General features: G+C 39.6%; 1 protein-coding gene across 2 annotated transcripts in view; it reads right to left on the reverse strand.

Moving 5' to 3' along the window:
- The window catches only part of LOC309447531 (RCC1 and BTB domain-containing protein 2), a 34,136-nt gene extending 21,994 nt beyond the window's left edge, over window positions 1–12,142 (reverse strand). Inside the window, exons 1-4 of one of the 2 annotated variants that reach the window (XM_082068242.1) lie at window positions 12,051–12,142; window positions 2,235–2,298; window positions 786–944; window positions 174–324 (exon numbers count right to left, since the gene is read on the reverse strand). In XM_082068242.1, the coding sequence (XP_081924368.1) occupies window positions 174–324; window positions 786–944; window positions 2,235–2,276 (352 nt within the window). In that variant the 5' untranslated portion in view covers window positions 2,277–2,298; window positions 12,051–12,142. Of the gene's footprint in view, window positions 1–173; window positions 325–785; window positions 945–2,234; window positions 2,299–8,218; window positions 8,301–12,050 lie in introns of those variants that run through there. The other variant, XM_082068243.1, reaches the window with a different exon arrangement.
- Between the last annotated feature and the right edge of the window lie 5,134 nt (window positions 12,143–17,276).

Below are 17,276 nucleotides of genomic sequence, written 5' to 3' on the forward strand. Positions count from 1 at the left end.
AGAGAAAAGGATGAAATGACAGTCAGGAGTCCCCATTTCAATTTCTTTATTACTTTGGACTTGATAGCCTAGAATGTATATCCCTATTCTCTCACGTTACCAGCACAGACCTTTCACACCTGAACTAACTAAAGTGGATTATCTGAAAGAGCAGTATTCAGATCATACTTCACCTTCTGTAGCAAGAACAACGTGAGGGCCACTTCCATAACTCAAACAGGCTATCTTTTTGCCACATAGAGAATCCAGCCTCCTTGGTTCAATAGTGCTCTGCATGTCACCTGTTCCCAAACATCCACTGCAGTTCATGCCAAGCACAAAAACCTGTTATGAAAGAATCACAGAACCATGATTTAGGTTGGAATGGAGGACCTCCTCCAAAGGTCAGCTGGTCCAACTCCCTGCTGAACAAAGGTCTAAGCAGGTAAGTTGACCATGTCCAGCTGAGCCTTGAACACCTCCAAGGAAAAGATCTCACAACTCCTCCAGGATTTAACCACACTCATGGTAATTTTTTCTTCCTAAAACTGAATCAGAATTGTTCATCTTCCAGCTTGTGTTCACTGCCTCCCATTCTGCCACTATGCACCTGCAAGAAATGTCTAACACGATCTTCTCTTTATCCTCTGATCACCATTAATTTGAACTGAAAATGTTTCAGTAACAATCAGGTATTTTTGCATCCAACTTTTTACAAGATATCCTATCATAGTACTGGCTTTCAGAATAACTCGATACATAAGTGATGAAATATGTCATGTTCATCCACACTCTTGGACAATTACCTCATCATTTTCTGTTGCATACAACACTTCATTACCGGCACTGCCAAATACACAGGCTTGACGAATTAGCTTGAGCTCTTCTTGGGAACAGAGAGAAAAAATTGGCCATTTCCCAACATCCAGCATCTTCAGGGCTGACAACAATGTTGCCTCCAAGACCTGATATTATAAAATATCATATCAAATACCTAGACAGAGAGAAATGCATACCTTTGCACAGTAAAAATGAAAAGTTTAGAGAAACACCACCATCTCCTTTTTCAACCACAAACCAGTATATTATTTAAAATGTGGGCTCTAAATTCCAAGTGCACAGTGGGTCAGAGATGCATTCATCTAAAACAGAGAAGGTTTCTTGTGTAACCTCCTTTTACAAAGCACTCATGTTCTACCCTCATAATTAACAAGTTAAAAAAACGCAAATTGTAGCACTTCTTAACACTAAAATAATACACTGAGGAAAAAAAACAAACCCACCACTATGAAAAGCACCCAAAGAAACATGACACTGATTTTATTTTACAAAAGAAACACCAACAAACTTTATCAGACTAAAAAATATCCATAATCTAACTCTTGTCTCTGGAATTATTAGATTAAACTCAGTAAGAGATATTCTTTCACCTTTCAAGATTTTTTGCCCTCACACACTTTTTCACCAGTTTGAACTATCAGCCTGCCAATATTTATGTCCCATAAGTGATCAGTTCCCTCATTATATTGCACAAAGTCATGAAAGACAGAGACCAGAATTCAAGAACTCGTATGGTGCAGCTACCTATCCCAAAGGTGTAACAGTTATGCCTAAAATAATAATAATAACAATAATAATATTTATATTCTAAACATATATTTATATCATAATAAAGATTATTATTATTATTATTATTATTATTATTATTATTATTATTATTATTATTATTATTATTATTATTCCTAAAACTTCCACACTTCATTTGACTTCAGCACTCATTCTGAAAGCTGGTTATTCAGTTTTATTTGTTGTACAGATCACCTTAAAAGGCATCATCACTAAGCTCAAAATCAGAATGATGATTCATTAAGTTTTCCATGCGGAGCATTCAAAGAAAATAAGAGGAAAATTAAAGGAAGTTTTTGCATCAAATTATGCTAAAAAGTTAATTCTTACAGTTTTATGTTGTTGAAACATTAGGCTGGAACATGTAACTTTAGAACTTAATACTAAATTAAACCAGCCTTGTAAGCCAAAGGAGCAATTCAACCTAATCCAAATGAATATTTCTTCTTCTAATATTTTGTGGATCAACACAGCATTTCTTTTGTTAGTATCATTTTCTTACTTGTAGTTTTGGTTTTCTGTTTATCTTGAAAGCTACTAGCATGGACTAAGCTACTGCTAAATGGAACCAAGCTTTTTCCTTTTAAGTAGAGCAGTACAGAATTCTCAAAACAAATTGATGCTCTGACCTTGGCGCTGACTCCTTGAGAAGGAGGAGATTCATCCTCCATATGGATTTGTGCTTGTGCCCACCTGCAGAGAGAGCACTGTGGTTAAAATCCCCATAACATATTGCTGCAACAAGATTTACAGAACTATACGCAATATTAAGCCAGAACCATTTGCTTCTGTGGGGGGAGAAAACAAGAAACATGAAGGTCAGTCAATTTTAGTTTTATATTCAACTGTAGAGTGACCAGTTAGACAGACTCTGCTCTTCTAAACAAGTAATTCTTGGACAAAACATTTTTTTAAACAAGTATAATACTAAAATTAATCCAGATTGTGATTGGAAAGGATGAAGTTTTATTAAACACAATACTCTGGTGTCTTTTTATTGTAGTAAAAATAAATGTAGAACGATGCTGATGTAATTTTCCAAGATATCTCTTTCAGCCAAGAAAAAGCACTGGTCAGGGCTTTTTAATGCCAGCTTAAGCCTTCAAATATTCCAGTTGCATTCTGAAAGCCAAAGTTAGAAAAACATTTGGGTCCTTTGAGGTTTACTGAGAACTGCTAAAACATTCAATTTGTTTCAGAAATTATTGCCAGCCATTTGTAAATGACTTGTATAATTTCTACGACAGGCATCACCAAAACAGATTTTCACATCAAATGTTTCTTGCCAAATAAATATGCACAACTCTACTGTCCTTGAATTATTTCCTAGCATAAAGCCATGTACCTCCCTTTCAGTAAAACTGAAAAAAATGAATAACCAGCTCTGAAGCTGTGCAAGGTTCTTCTACTCAACACATGAGAAAGTTGTACACGTCATTTTCTTTGAGGTATATTGGTTCAGCCAGCACTAGACATCTGTTTACTTTCCACTGAAAATTAAATGTCTGTAAAATTCTGACTATAGACAGAATAACATCCAATAACAAGAAGTTACCATTGTACTTAGTTACTTCTTGGAGGCATATCACACTTTAAAAGAAATGTCGTATATAGCTTTATAAAACTACCAACTACTAAACACGTCTCTTACATAAAAGACTTCATGCCATAAGACATAGACCAAGAACACAGAATACCTGATGTTGATATCATTTAAATATTATAAATGTAAAAGATTTAACAAATATTATTTAATCTATCGAATAAACAAATATTATTTTTATTTACTTGAAACAAATAAAAAAATGAACAATTGCTGCAGCTCAACTATACTGAATATGCACACTGTTAAGCAAAGGTATGCATTTAAGGTTTATTATAAAACCCACAACTCTATATACACATAGTGTATTTTATACACTTAGCTTGAGACATTAAATGATAAATTCAGCTCATGTGTGAAAGTCTGGCTATTTTCTTGTCCATGTTGACTGCAAGCTTAAGGCTCAAACACACAACCAAACTGAAATAACTTGCAGCTAAGTCACGTTCCCTCTCAATTAGGACAGACTAAAAGGCTGAATCAGGTGCCTACACATCAGCACCTACTGCTGGTTGAGGTGAGCAGGGGCATGCCTGACACCAAACCAGGCTGGCAGATATAATACTGGATCTATAGGGTTCCCAGGCCATGCTGGAACAGCAACTAAGAACTGAATGGCCCTAGACCATCACACACATGCAACTGAACAGAGCCCTGAATAAGAACACACGGCCATTTACCAAGCTTTACAATTTAATGCGTACAGCTCTCGCTGTTAAGTGATGCGCTATTGTTTTCTTCAATACACATATTGTTCAAACAACATGAAGGCAACCAGTTGACTTTGTGTACATTGTCTCTGTTTAAACAAGAAACAACTCACCTAATTAAGGCCTTTGGCATGACCACAGCCTGGGCAGGACTGTATTATTGAATAGCAATTCTGAAACATTTAATTTCTAGTTATGTGAGCAGTCCTGCTATGAAACTGAATATCAAGGCTATCCAATATTTTGCAGCATCAATTTGCAACACTCCCTGGCAATGCTGATATATGTTACCCTCTTCTCAGCCATTCTTAGCCTACACTCAGCCCACAGGGCTGACATGTTCCCAAAGAGAATAAGTACTAACTATGGATTTTCTAATTTAAATAAGTGCAGAATTCTGTATTTCCTTCCTCAAACCATTTGATACATAACTGATATTCACAGTTCTTCGAATTCTAACATTTCAATTCAATTGCCTCTGTTTAGATAAAAGCACAGTCTGGCTTTAAGCGCACTTTTTTTGTTTGTATAAAGAAAGATACATTAGGATGGACCATTTCAGTTACCTAAGGAAAGGTTCTCCAGCCCACTACCTGCACACAGTCCAACAAACATGCCGAGAGTTTTGCACTAAGTTTTCAAGAACAAAGATCACTTACATGCCCTCACAAGTCAAAAGTTATAATGTTTTATCTTACATATAACTAAGAGAAAATTACTCCATTCTTCAAGATGTTCTGCAAATGCAGATATCTTATTTCCGAGTGGCCCTACAGGAGTACATGGCATGACTCAAATTACACCCCTTTATTCTTTTATTTAAATTCATGTATGCTAGTAAAAGTACATACTGATTGCCACATGTCTGTATCTGCAAAGGTGTTCTTTCTAGAAACCTGTAATTGATTTAAGAGTACATATTCACCCTGGGATCCTGGAAACAAAAATAATTATTAAGCCTGTCTAAGATTCATTCTTATCTGTATACCTTTAAAATACTAGTGACAATTTGTATTTGCTTACTTGTAGGAACTTTCCCTCAAGAAAAATAACCACTGTATATAGAGCTAACAGTATTTTCATCAAAAGCTAAAAATCTGTATATTTGAGTACTTCAGATACAGAAGAAAAACATACCCTAGTTATTTCAAACAAGTTATTAGAGTTCTTCATCTACTAAATCTTATGTGTATAATTGCTAAGAAACCTTACCTTAAAATAGCTACCCACTACATTTTTTTCAAAAAATGCAATACTTACATTAGAAAGTAAAAAGCTAAACAAAATATTTCTCATGTATTAAAACTTTATATACATTTTCACTAGCTGAGTTTCCAAAATAAATTCTAAAGTTCAGATCTAAAGGAGAAAACTTAATTGTTATAAACATCCATTTCTTGAGGATACGCACAGCATTTTAATACAAAAAATATTGATATTAAACTTTCACAAATCTCTTCACTGGAATCCAAATGCAATTTAAGAATCTGGACAGCATACTCTGGCAGTCTGAGTTGAGGTCTTGGAATCTGAAAGTTCTGACCTTGGTTCCGATCCAACCATGGTAAGGCACATATGCTTCTGTGGCACAGGTAAGATTGAGTTAAGGAACACAAATACTAGTTCTAGTAGTCAAGTTCTATTAGCAGACTAAGACCACTTAATCTTAAATATTTAAACAGGTTCACTGACTCATTTGAATGTAAACATGCTTGTAGATTCTCTCTCTAGGAACTTGGCAAGTGAACAAAAATTTTCAGTACTCCACTTAGTATTTCCTCACACTTAATTTTAGCATTTATGAATCTCAACTGCCAAATCAAAGGTCTGTCTGGAGCTTCTTCCCCAAGGACTCTAACCACAGGCTTAGGAAAGATAAGGAGGAAAAAGCCACAGAAAAAAAAAGCCTTGCTGAGCCCTTTAGTAAAGGAAACTGAACATGCTGCCCAGGGAAGTGGTGGAGTCACCATCCCCGGAGGTGTTTAAAAGGTGTTTAGACAGGGTTCTTAGGGACATGGGTTAGGGCTAGAATTAGGTTATGGTTGGACCCAATGATCCTGAGGGTGTCTTCCAATCAAAATGATTCTATGATACTATGATTCTCTGATATTCTTGATTTCTCAGCAGTTTCCTACCAGAGTAGTCACGAAATGATGCTAACTTATCCAAGCCATCTTGCAGGACACGACAGACCAGTAATATTGTCAGTTATTCCTACCAAACAGGTCACATTCCCTTTCTAGGAAGATATGAGCCTATTTTCAAAATTATCTTCCTTCTTCACAGACAAACAGTGAAATGTCATTACTCCATCCAGGGCTGTCAATAAACTGACAGAACTCAGCTTGTCACTCATTCTGCCATTGATGCAGCTTTTTCTCTTACCAAGAAACTGCAGACCTGGAGAAACAGGAAGAGATTGTTTGAAAAACCGCTATCACCTACTAAGGCATCATCTTCTCTCATTCCCTTCTTGTGTTGTGACACCAGACTGTGACTTCTGAGCTGTGCCTACTGATTGCAAGAGCAAATCTACATGCAGTTTAGAGGCTAGATCCAAGAAATTCTATAAGACTGGAGTATTTATAGTCCGAAAGACTGACATCCTTGGCCTTTCAAGGTAGGTGACTGCTAGAGAAATTTCTAATTGAAATGATCTAACATGGCTTTATTGTCTCAATCTCCAGAAAAAAGGAAAAAAAAAAAAAAGTAACCAAAAACATCTTGTCAGATGCCACCTCTCTTTTGGCGTGACATCCAATCCCACCTGTCGGCTCCAGGATGGATCTCCAGCATGACCCCACTGAAGTTATCAGAGGTTCACCTACATGCAGGATGCTGTGTCGGAGCTAGATGCTTGAAACCTTTTATTTGCAGTAACGCCACCATCCCCAAAAAGAAATTGCTTGCCAAGAATGAAAGCAGTGAAAGATAAGATGCAAACAACACACAAAACATGGCACATGAAAAGCAAGGAAGACGGTGGGAATACTGTTCTATTACCTGTGCTCAGCAATATCTTTCAATACAGGTTCAATATTGCTGTGACAAAGAACAAATACATCAGGGAAAAACATTTAGAAAGAAGAGAGAAGACAGGAAAGAAAACAGAGGGCATGATTTTTCAATTCTCCAATGCTTTAAATATAAGCGTTAGGGTCTGGTGCAAAATTTCTGCCCTAAGTGACAAAATTGCTTTTAAAAAATGGCATGTAGATGCCTGGGACACTTTCCCCCCACCTCCATAAAACCCCCACCTTGGGGTTTTGGGCTAGCAAGACAATTTGACTAATTTGATTTTTATGAAACCATCTAGGACTTTAAAAAATCTTAGATGATGGTAAGACACACTGCTTATATTAAGTTTATTTATCTCTTCCATTCCTGTTCCAACTGCTTCTCTCCCCCTTAGAACTGCTGTCTGTCAGCATCACTGATGCAGAATGGTGTATTGTTCACCAGCAAGCAACAAGAATAGAACCAACTGAAAAAAATGCACCATCATCCACCAGAGGGAAAATGTTTAAAGCAGAAGAAAAAAAAAAATCTCAAATTATTTTCTCATTCTACAGTCACCCTGAAAAATTATTTTGGCTATCCACTCACTTGACTGAAAAAAAATGAATAAGAAAGAGAAACTGTATAACAAACTAACAAAAACCAGAAATACAAAGACTAGAAAAGAGTAAAGAAGTTTATACTAAAATTATGCCTCTAATAAGACTTATTGAAATGTCAAGGTCAGCAGCTAAAAAGCCTGATAAGGTGTCAATCAAAAAATATTTTCTTTTAAAAATATTTACACTTTCTACAAGACCAAGAATACCTTTTGAAGGCAATTGAGTGTTTCACATAATGTAAACAATGCAAGAACTACCTTCAGTGCTAAAAAGCATTATAGGAGGATGCTGGAGTCATTTTCACAAAAATAGTGGTTTACTTCTGCAGTAAAAATAAATAAATAAATATATATATATATATAAAATGAGCATTCTCTCCAGACCTTGAAGTGTATTAAAACAATGAAACATTTTGTTAGTCTCTTGGGAACAGGATGTCATTCCAGTATCTAAGTCTAACCTCATGTAATCTAATGTAACCTAAATCTAACCCAAGATGCTCAAGAAGAACATTTGTTCACATTTTAATACGGTTGATCCAAGACTTTCAGAAAATTAACTTGAAAAGCTCTTTCTCTTTGCAGAATTGTAAGCAAAACTCTAAACACACTTCAGTTCCTGTAATCCGTACATACACACAAACATAATAAAACACAATTGATGCAGTTGTTAGCTCTTACCTATTTTAAACGTGATGTAAAATTTAAGTTACTGTATAAATGACTTGGTAGAATTGCAACTTATACTGTTTCTTCATGTTGACCTTCTGACATGAGAGTTCAAAGAACCAGCTTTAGAGAAACAAAAATATTCAAAGATTTTGTTTCAAAATAATTTTATTAAAATATCAACCATGTAACAAAGCAAAATAATTCAAAATAATACAATAAAAATGTGAAAGAAACAGCTATTATATTTTTATAGTCTTAAAGAATCTTAATACAGAAAATGTTAAAGCTTTAAGAATTTAAGAAACACTAACAGATCACCAAGTTGTTCAGGATAAACCATGTACAAGCTTCAGATGTTCAGTGGCATTGCACTTGCAGGTGGGAGCCTGACTGAGGATCCATTCAATGCTACAGGATCAGCATGTCTGGGAAGAACTCTTCTGTCACTATGTAATCATAAACACTATACTGCACTAACAGAAAACCAGCACGCAAATGTGCACATTTTGTCATGCTCCCTCCATGTAGATCTGACCCTCAAGTTGCGCCAGGGGAGGTTTAGATTTGATATTAGGAAAAAATTCTTCACGGAAAGAGTTGTCAGGCATTGGAACAGGCTGCCCAGGGAAGTCACCATCCCTGGAGATGTTTAAAAAGACATATAGATTAGGTTCTTAGGGACATGGTTTAGTGCCAGTGTTAGGTCAATGGTTGGACTCGATGATCCTGAGGGTCCCTTTCAACCAAAATGATTCTATGATTCTATGACCTACCCTAAATTTTTAGCAGTGTGCAGTTACCTGATCCAGCCAAACGCTGAGCCGTACATCAGATCGAGCTGTTGGATCTTTGACCCCACAGTCCACTCCAGCTGCTAAAGTAGAAATATTCACAGCTTCTGCAGTTCTAACCTTTAGTCACTCCCTTAGATGTCCAAGGAAAGTCCTTCTAGCCTCATTTAGACTAAAAGCTTTAATTTATAAAATGTATTTTATAAAACAGCCTAAGCCTTAATAAAAACCAACAACAAAAAACACAAAAAACCCCCAACAACAACAAAACCTAAACAAGCCCATAAGCATTAATAAACCAAACCTGTCTTTCTTACCTACATTCCTTGCTAACTTCAGCTTAGCAGAGTCTTTCTGCACACCACAGCCTTGGTCCATGATAAGGCCTCCTGCCTACAGCTACAACGGTTGCATGTTACATCACCAAGAGAAGAGGTTTTTCAAGACTATGTTGGACTTGATGACCTTTGAAGGTCCCTTCCGACCCAAACTATTCCATGATTCTATATTTAGTGTGGTTCTAGCACGAACCTGGCTGTAGGTACGTTTCCCTGTAACACCAGGCACTTACCAGAGCACTTTCCAGAACCCAGCGTGCAATGCCTGGGCAGCTGGGACCATGGTTCAGTCTTTCAAAGCCTGAACTTCCCTAGGTATATACATCAAATACATTCTATATAAAACCATATCTAAAAATAAATATATTAATACACATACACACACACGCACATATAACTGGTATTATATACCTGGAGCTGAGAATTCTGATAAACTTTGATAGTTACAGCTGTCTGCATAACAAGATAACCTACGTTATAGGACAGGTACAATAGTAAATAGGATGTGTATAAGAAGGAAAAGGTAGCTCACTTCCTTTATCAGTAAATGACTGTGTAACTGTCCACTTGGGTATTTCTTTAACAGTCTTCTAATACTGGAACTGAGATGTTAAGTGGCAAGAACATTGGATTAGACATAACACACAGAGGTTTCCCAACTCTTACTTCTATTCTTGTTTTTACTTACACAAGTAAAAAAGCCTTAGAAAACAATTGCCTATAACTAACTCAGAATTACTTTCATCAATTCTTGCTTTACAACTGCACTTTATATCTTATTTTTTTCTTTGCTCGTCAGCTCTTTTTCTAGTCTTTATCCTAAAATCTCTTTTGAGATGAATAAAAGTTATTTTCAACAGACCTTTTCTCTTTTTTTTGGATATAAACTCCAAATAGATTCTACCTTTGGCATAAAACAGCTTCATACCTTCTTTGCTTCTAGGGCCCTCAGGACCTCAGTGAAGCTAATATCACTAATTAATCCTCTTAATTTTTTGAAGTTTGACCTTCTAAAACTGAGAATTTCAAACCTGTCTCTGTTTAGTCCTCTATTTTATTTCTATTTACTTAATCTAATTAAAAATGCATTCAAGATCACAAGCTGAGCCTTTTTTATCCACATGATCTCCACAATTTCTCCCTGTTACTTTACAGTCTATCACATCATCCACATCCAGTCTCATTCTGTCACATTTATTTATCATTCCTGAACAGCATTAGCTCTCCTACCCCACATTCAGCAGGATCGTTATTTCTCCATGTTTCCCTTACTCCTACATTTACACAGTCCCAAAATTACACTTGGCCCTTTGAATGCAACCACAAGGCTGATGTGCCCACCAGTGAAAATGAGTTTGACACCCCTGCTTTACTCCATATCTGTTTTCACATCCTTCACCACTAGTTCAGCCCAGATGGTTCCCAGCCCTGGACAAACACAGACCCTGGTCTACAGACGTGACTCAGCTCATAACCTGGAGTAAAATCCCTTTGCTAACTGTGCCCTCTCTTTTTATCCATCAACATTAGAACCTTCATCTTCATGAGGAAATAGAATGCAGTCTTCGATTTCCACACATTACAACCCTTGGTTTCCCAAGTATTCTTTCTCTACGTTAAACCTGTAACTGGGCCCCTCAGTTCCAGAAGGACAGGGAACCGCTGGAGAGAGTCAAGCACAGGGCAACAAAGATGATCAAGGGAGTGGAGCATCTCCCTTATGAGGAAAGACTGAGGGAGCTGGGTCTCTTTAGCCTGGAGAAGAGGAGACTGAGGGGTGACCTTATTAATGTTTATAAATATGTGAAGGGTGAGGGTCACCAGGATGGAGCCAGGCTCTTCTCAGTGACAACCAATGGTAAGACAAGGGGTAATGGGTACAAACTGGAACACAAGAGGTTCCACTTAAATTTGAGAAGAAACTTCTTCTCAGTGAGGGTGCCAGAGCACTGGAACAGGCTGCCCAGGGAGGTTGTGGAGTCTCCTTCTCTGGAGACATTCAAAACCTGCCTGGACGCCTTCCTGTGTAACCTCATCTGGGTGTTCCTGCTCCAGCAGGGGGATTGGACTGGATGATCTTTTGAGGTCCCTTCCAATCCTTGACATTCTGATTCTGTGAACTGGTCATCAAGCTCAGCTTGTCTAACACACTGCGAGCTTCACGCTTTCCCCGCACGCTTGCGGCCAGAGCTCTCCAACGCTACACAACTTTAATCCTGACAGGAGTTACAAACCTCCTGTAACCAGCCATTTATAAACCAGGCTCCTGGGAAACACAACCCATGGGAATACAGCACCACACCGGCCCAGCACGGGCAACAGCCAACAGGGCCCTTCCCCAAACTCGTCCCCACGGGTGGGGCACCCAAAATACCGCACTGGGAGGACAGGCCGCCCTGCCCCCCCCCAGGAAAGCTCGGAGCCGGGCCAGCCCAGGCCGTGGGTCCGCCCCACGCCACCACAGCCGCGGCCGGGCCGCTGGGCGGGAAGCACCGGGGCGCACCGCCCGCCCCTCCCACCGGCGAAGGGCGCGGGGCGGGAACGTCCACCGGAGCCCGGCGTCACGGCCTCGCCCGCCCGCCCGCCCGGCAGCAGCGGCGGTGCGGTGCGCGGCGCCTCCGTTGCCCCCAGCGGGGAGGCAAGCAGGGCTCTGCCCGCGGGAAGGGGCGGGGGGACAGGTGGCGGCGGCGGTCCCCTTCCTCCGGGACTTACCTTCCCCGCAAGCGGCGGCGGCTCCTCCCTCCAGTGAGACAACAGAAGATGCCGCCGCGCTCAGGCGCCTCCTCAGCCGCTGAGGGAGGGAGGGAGCGGGAGGGCGGAGGGAACGGGGTTAACGCCTCCCAGGGATCCACCTCCTGCAGCGGCAGCGGCTGGTCCTCCCAGCCCAGCCTGGACGTGGCTGTTGGGGACCTGTACCGCAGGGGTCGGCTGTCGCTGCAGAGCGGCTGTCGTTCTGCGGGACACCGCGCCACTTCTGCCGAGCCGAGGCGAGGAAAGGCCAAGAGAACCCCTGCTGTGCCTTCCTTGCCAAGGCCTGGCTTTTTTGGTGACATGCCTGCCTTGGGGACACTTCAGAACCGGAGAGAATGGCAGGAAGATGTGCCAGGGGAGGTTTAGGTTGGACATTGGAAAAAGGTTCTTCCCCCAGAGGGTGGTGGAGCACTGGAACAGGCTCCCCAAGGAGGTGTCACGGCCCCAAGCCTGACAGTGTTCAAGAAGAGACCGGACAACACCCTCAGACACATGGTGTGAACTGTGGGGTTGTCCTGTGCAGGGACAGGAGTTGGACTCAATGATCCTTGTGCATCCTTTTCATCTCAGGATGTTCTATGATTAAATGCTCAGAGCGAGCGTGGCATTGACAGAGATAACACCACTTTCCCCTGAACCTCAAGTAGTTGCCTGGGCCTAAATACGTGTGATAACATCACATAGTGAGAGACCCATGGTCAAGGTGCTGGAGAGAGTTCAGAGAAGGGCAACAAAGCTGGTGAGGGGCCTGGAGCACAAGTCTGATGAGGAGCGGCTGAGGGAACTGGGGCTGTTTAGCCTGGAGAAAAGGAGGCTGAGGGGAGACCTGATCGCTGTCTGCAACTACCTGAAAGGAGGTTGTAGCATGGAGGGCGTTGGTCTCTTCTCCCATCTAACAAGTGACAGGACGAGAGGAAATGACCTCAAGTTGCACCAGGGGAGGTTTAGATTGGATATTAGGAAAAAATTCTTCACAGAAGGGGTTGTCAGGCATTGGAACAGGCTGCCCAGGGAAGCGGTTGAATCACCATCTCTGGAGGTGCTTAAAAGACATGTAGATGTGGTGCTTAGGGACATGGTTTAGTGACACGTTAATGGTTGGACGCAATGATCTCAAAGGTCTTTTCCAACCAAAATTATTCTGTAATTCTATTGAAAGTTTTCCTAAAGCAACAACCTAACTATTTTGCTTGGTTATGATTCTTACCTTGTGTGTGATAATACCCTGCTACCTTCTTGTGGTATTCAATGATTTGCCAGAGTACTGCTGCGGGAACTTCATTCAAAAGGAGAAAGTATGCTCTGGGCTATGGTGCTAGCTTTCTACCAAAAACTAAATTCCTTTATCTCCTAGGGGAGGTCTCAGTTTTTCTTGTGGGATTCATGGCCTCCTAAGGAGGTTTTGGTATTTTAAAGATTGAAGTACTTGGATACAAGACTTCAGTTGTTCAAAAATTAGGTTTGTGTAAGTACCTAAAGTCACAAGAACTTGTCCTCATAGTTACCAAAGGAGAAGAGGCAATATATTCTCCACACTTGCCATGTTGTATAAGTCTTATGTGATACACTACATGTGCCTTGCATCCTGCTCTTCACATATATAAAGCATGAAGGGCTTGTATCGCTGTACTGACTACCAATGTTCTTTCCTGGTGTGCTCCTCTAAAGCATGCATGTTGTCTGCCACTGACTGTAGTGTTTTGTGGAGTCACTATCTCCTCTTAGTTTGTCGACTATTTTTTACATCCAACTTCCTATGCATACATCCCGAACGCATTGTAACCTGCAAAGGCTATATGTTTTCTGTTTTGTTGGCTCAGTCACTTTGGTTCTTTCAAGATAAAATTAGAGAGTATTTTTTGCTAGGAGTGGTTTCTTCCTTTGAAAGGGATATCCATATGATTTATGTAGAGTGTGGGATGGAAGACAAGGAATTTTTAGGGAACTATAGCTGGTGCCCATTAGTTTTGTTTTCTCTTCAGGTAGAATAAAATGATCACTTTAACACAAAGCAACTTACGTCTGTTACCATATTGTCTTCTCATTTTCTGTTTTCTTGAACACAGTTCAGGGGAAAAAAAAACCAGCTTGCTGGATCTCAGAAGCATGTGTAAATATAATAATATACCTGATAATTTCAGTCAAGCAAACAGTGGTAACAAGACCCAGTAGAAATAGAAGCTGTTTATTTTCAGACTGGCAGTAAAGCAAAGAGTAATTGTCCCCTAAAACAAGTTTCATCTTGGGCTGTGAACTGTTTATTGATTCTTCCGTGCACATTTTAAAACAGTATTGGATATTTTTCTAGAAGTTATGCTTTATTTAACTCAAGGAAGTGATGTGTACTGTGTTAGGCTGAAGGTCACACTTTGAATTGATGGAACAGATGGTGTATTTGACCCACTGAGACAAAGTGCAGTTTAATACAGTGAAGTCCTTAAATCTAGAAGCAATGGATGTAAATCTAAAAGCATAGAAACTGCATCCAGGAACATTTAGCTAAAGGATTGAGGTCAGTGAACAACAACTGAGAGTGTAATGGCAGAGGATGTAGAAGTGAAAAAGGCTAGTGTCACTCCTGAATGCATAAAAAGAGGAATCAACAGTAGTTAAAAGGCAATTTGCTTCCAGTAATTACTATTTTAAGCCAACTGGTGGGACACTGCATATAATGCTACTACACTTTTCGACAGGAAAGTTGGAAATGGGATAGCCTGCATGAAAGTGATCCATGGTTTGAAAATAAGAGATAGTTAAAGAGATTATTTGTTTAGTTTATTAAAAACTGTTCAAAGGTGATTACAGTCTATAGGTTCCTTACAATGAGAAAACAGGAGGTACCGAGTAGCATTTTAATTTAATGGAAAAAGCTGTGACAAGAAGCGATGGAGTGAAAATAAAGATACAGGAATTCAAATCAGAAATGGAGCATAAATTCCTGACAATTAAAGTGGAAAGTGACCTCCATTTTTTATGCCTTCAAGTAAAAACCTGATCCAGTTATTTCTGCCTTTCTTTACATGCCAGTTGTTCTACACCTGTCTCATTTTTTTCCTTTCATTTGAGCTGTCTCCACTTTGTTTTTCTTCTTTACTCAATGTAATGCCAGATTTAGAACTCAACAGCACTGAATGGAAGAGAATATGTGCCTCTCTCTTCTTACAAAGACTCTTGTGAGAATGTACCAGAATTGTATTTTCCTTTTTTTCCACCAGCAATGTATTGCTGGTCTCTGCAGTTTGAGCTTCATATACCTTTCTTAATTTGCTTTGCATTTGAATTTCTGCCTTTCCCCTTGGTCTTCATAATAACTTGATTGAAGTTGACCTAATTTTCTTTTTGATTAATTGATGTTTATTTTACTTTATTTCAGCAAGATTATTTTGTACACTGTGAAAATAGAATTAGACTTTGTATGAGAATGTAGCAGGAATCATAAACAGTTGTAAATTAGTAAACTGCCTTATTGGTCCAAGCACCAAATTACTCCAGGCTGGATTTCAGTTGCTTCTCTTCAGTACTATGTCTTCAGTATGAAGGTGTTTATTTTTTCAATATCCAAGCGCCAGTTCAGCACACCAGTGGTGTTTCAGGATGCAAGTTCTCCAAGCAAGACCCACTTCTCCTTCACGGAATGTACGATTTGCGAGTCCTAAGGACCAGAGAAAGCCAAAGGGAGGAAACAGAGAGTGGAACAGGTTTTTTTAGAGACCCAGTTGGTAAAAGTGGAGCTATTTGGAAGTAATATTTTTTTTTTTTTTCCCAAAAGCATTTAACAAACTTACTATGTGCAACATCTAAATGATAGCTCTGTATTTTTTGAAGCATCATCTCTTCTCATATGCAAACTGTCCTCCCAGAGCAGCATCCAGAGCCGTCACCTGCCCCTGTCATCTTGAACTCGTGGTAATCTGGTGCTCAAAAATCAGCTACAGAATTCTGGCTGGAGCATGTCAAAACATACTGTCTTGAATGCTGCCTCTGCCATCCCTCCAGCTCCATCAGATGTGGTGACAAACAGGCTGAACTGCCATTCATTTACAGATCTCCCTGAAGAATTTGAAGCATTGGGAAGGGTTTCTTTGTACTGACGTATCGTTTGGGGACTTGCTACAAAAACATGGATTTTTGTAGTTCTCAGTCAGTAGTTACAATTTCTGTACTTGAGCCCAACTACTGCACTGGTGGGCAAAGGTACAGGCTTACTTTGCTAAACTTGGTAGCAAAATGAAGGTGCTGGGTAAACCTATTGTGCTGCTTCTTAGAGAGTCTGTTTGTAGGAAGGATGTGAGCTAGCTGGGAGTCCTTTCAGGTCAAAATAAAATCAGCTTCTGACCTCAGTAGAAGTGTTCTCGTTACCTGTGTCATGGTTTTGGGGGATGACATTTCAATTATGAACATCTGGGGAAACTGCTGTTGTCTGCAGAGTTACTAGACAGCACAAAAGGCCCATTTTAACCTTTGTGGAAGCAAAGTAATGTAAGTGGAAGGCAACTGTAGGCTGGTAAGTTCTGTCAACAGGTGTGAGATGAGAGGAAGTTTAAAAGATTTAGAGCTGGGTTTGTACAAAGTTGTTAGAACTGAAACAGACAGAGCAAATTAAAAAAAAGGGGGGGAATTTCCAAAAAGCAGATATTTAACAAGACTTGTCTTCTTCTGTTGGACAAATGCCAAAAAAAGCAATTAAACATTTTAATGTGCTTTGGGGTTGGTTACATTCCTGACAGTAAAAAGCATCTTAGCAGGTAAAAGCCAAGAAGCTGCAGTTATGCTGGTGGATCCATAAATTTTCAAACTCGTGAGGTCTGGTTTTGTGTTCTGACCACACCCCTGCTTTGTTTCAAGGGAAGATTCTGGACATGAAGTACGTTATAGTCACTATGGATCAATACATCAAGTAATTTTGCTGTAACAAAATGGCTTACTGTGGTTAAGTAGCTTTATCTTAACCAATTTGCCTTTTAATATGTTTTTTTCTTCTCAAGTTGACCATTATCCAAGCAATCCTTAAAACTGTAGTTCCATTCTCTTAGTTGCTGCCCTGCTTTGTTCCTTGCTACTTGCGTTGTTAATCTCTATGCTTTATTGATAGCCTACTACCATAAACTAAAATAAAATTAGCAAAAATATTAGTAGTGTAAAATTAGTAGTGCTAGCCTTTTGCTTCTAACCGTCTAACTGACAGAT

This window comes from Streptopelia decaocto (genome assembly GCF_964273445.1).
Source record: "Streptopelia decaocto genome assembly, chromosome: 1".
Classification (NCBI taxonomy): Eukaryota; Metazoa; Chordata; class Aves; order Columbiformes; family Columbidae; genus Streptopelia; species Streptopelia decaocto.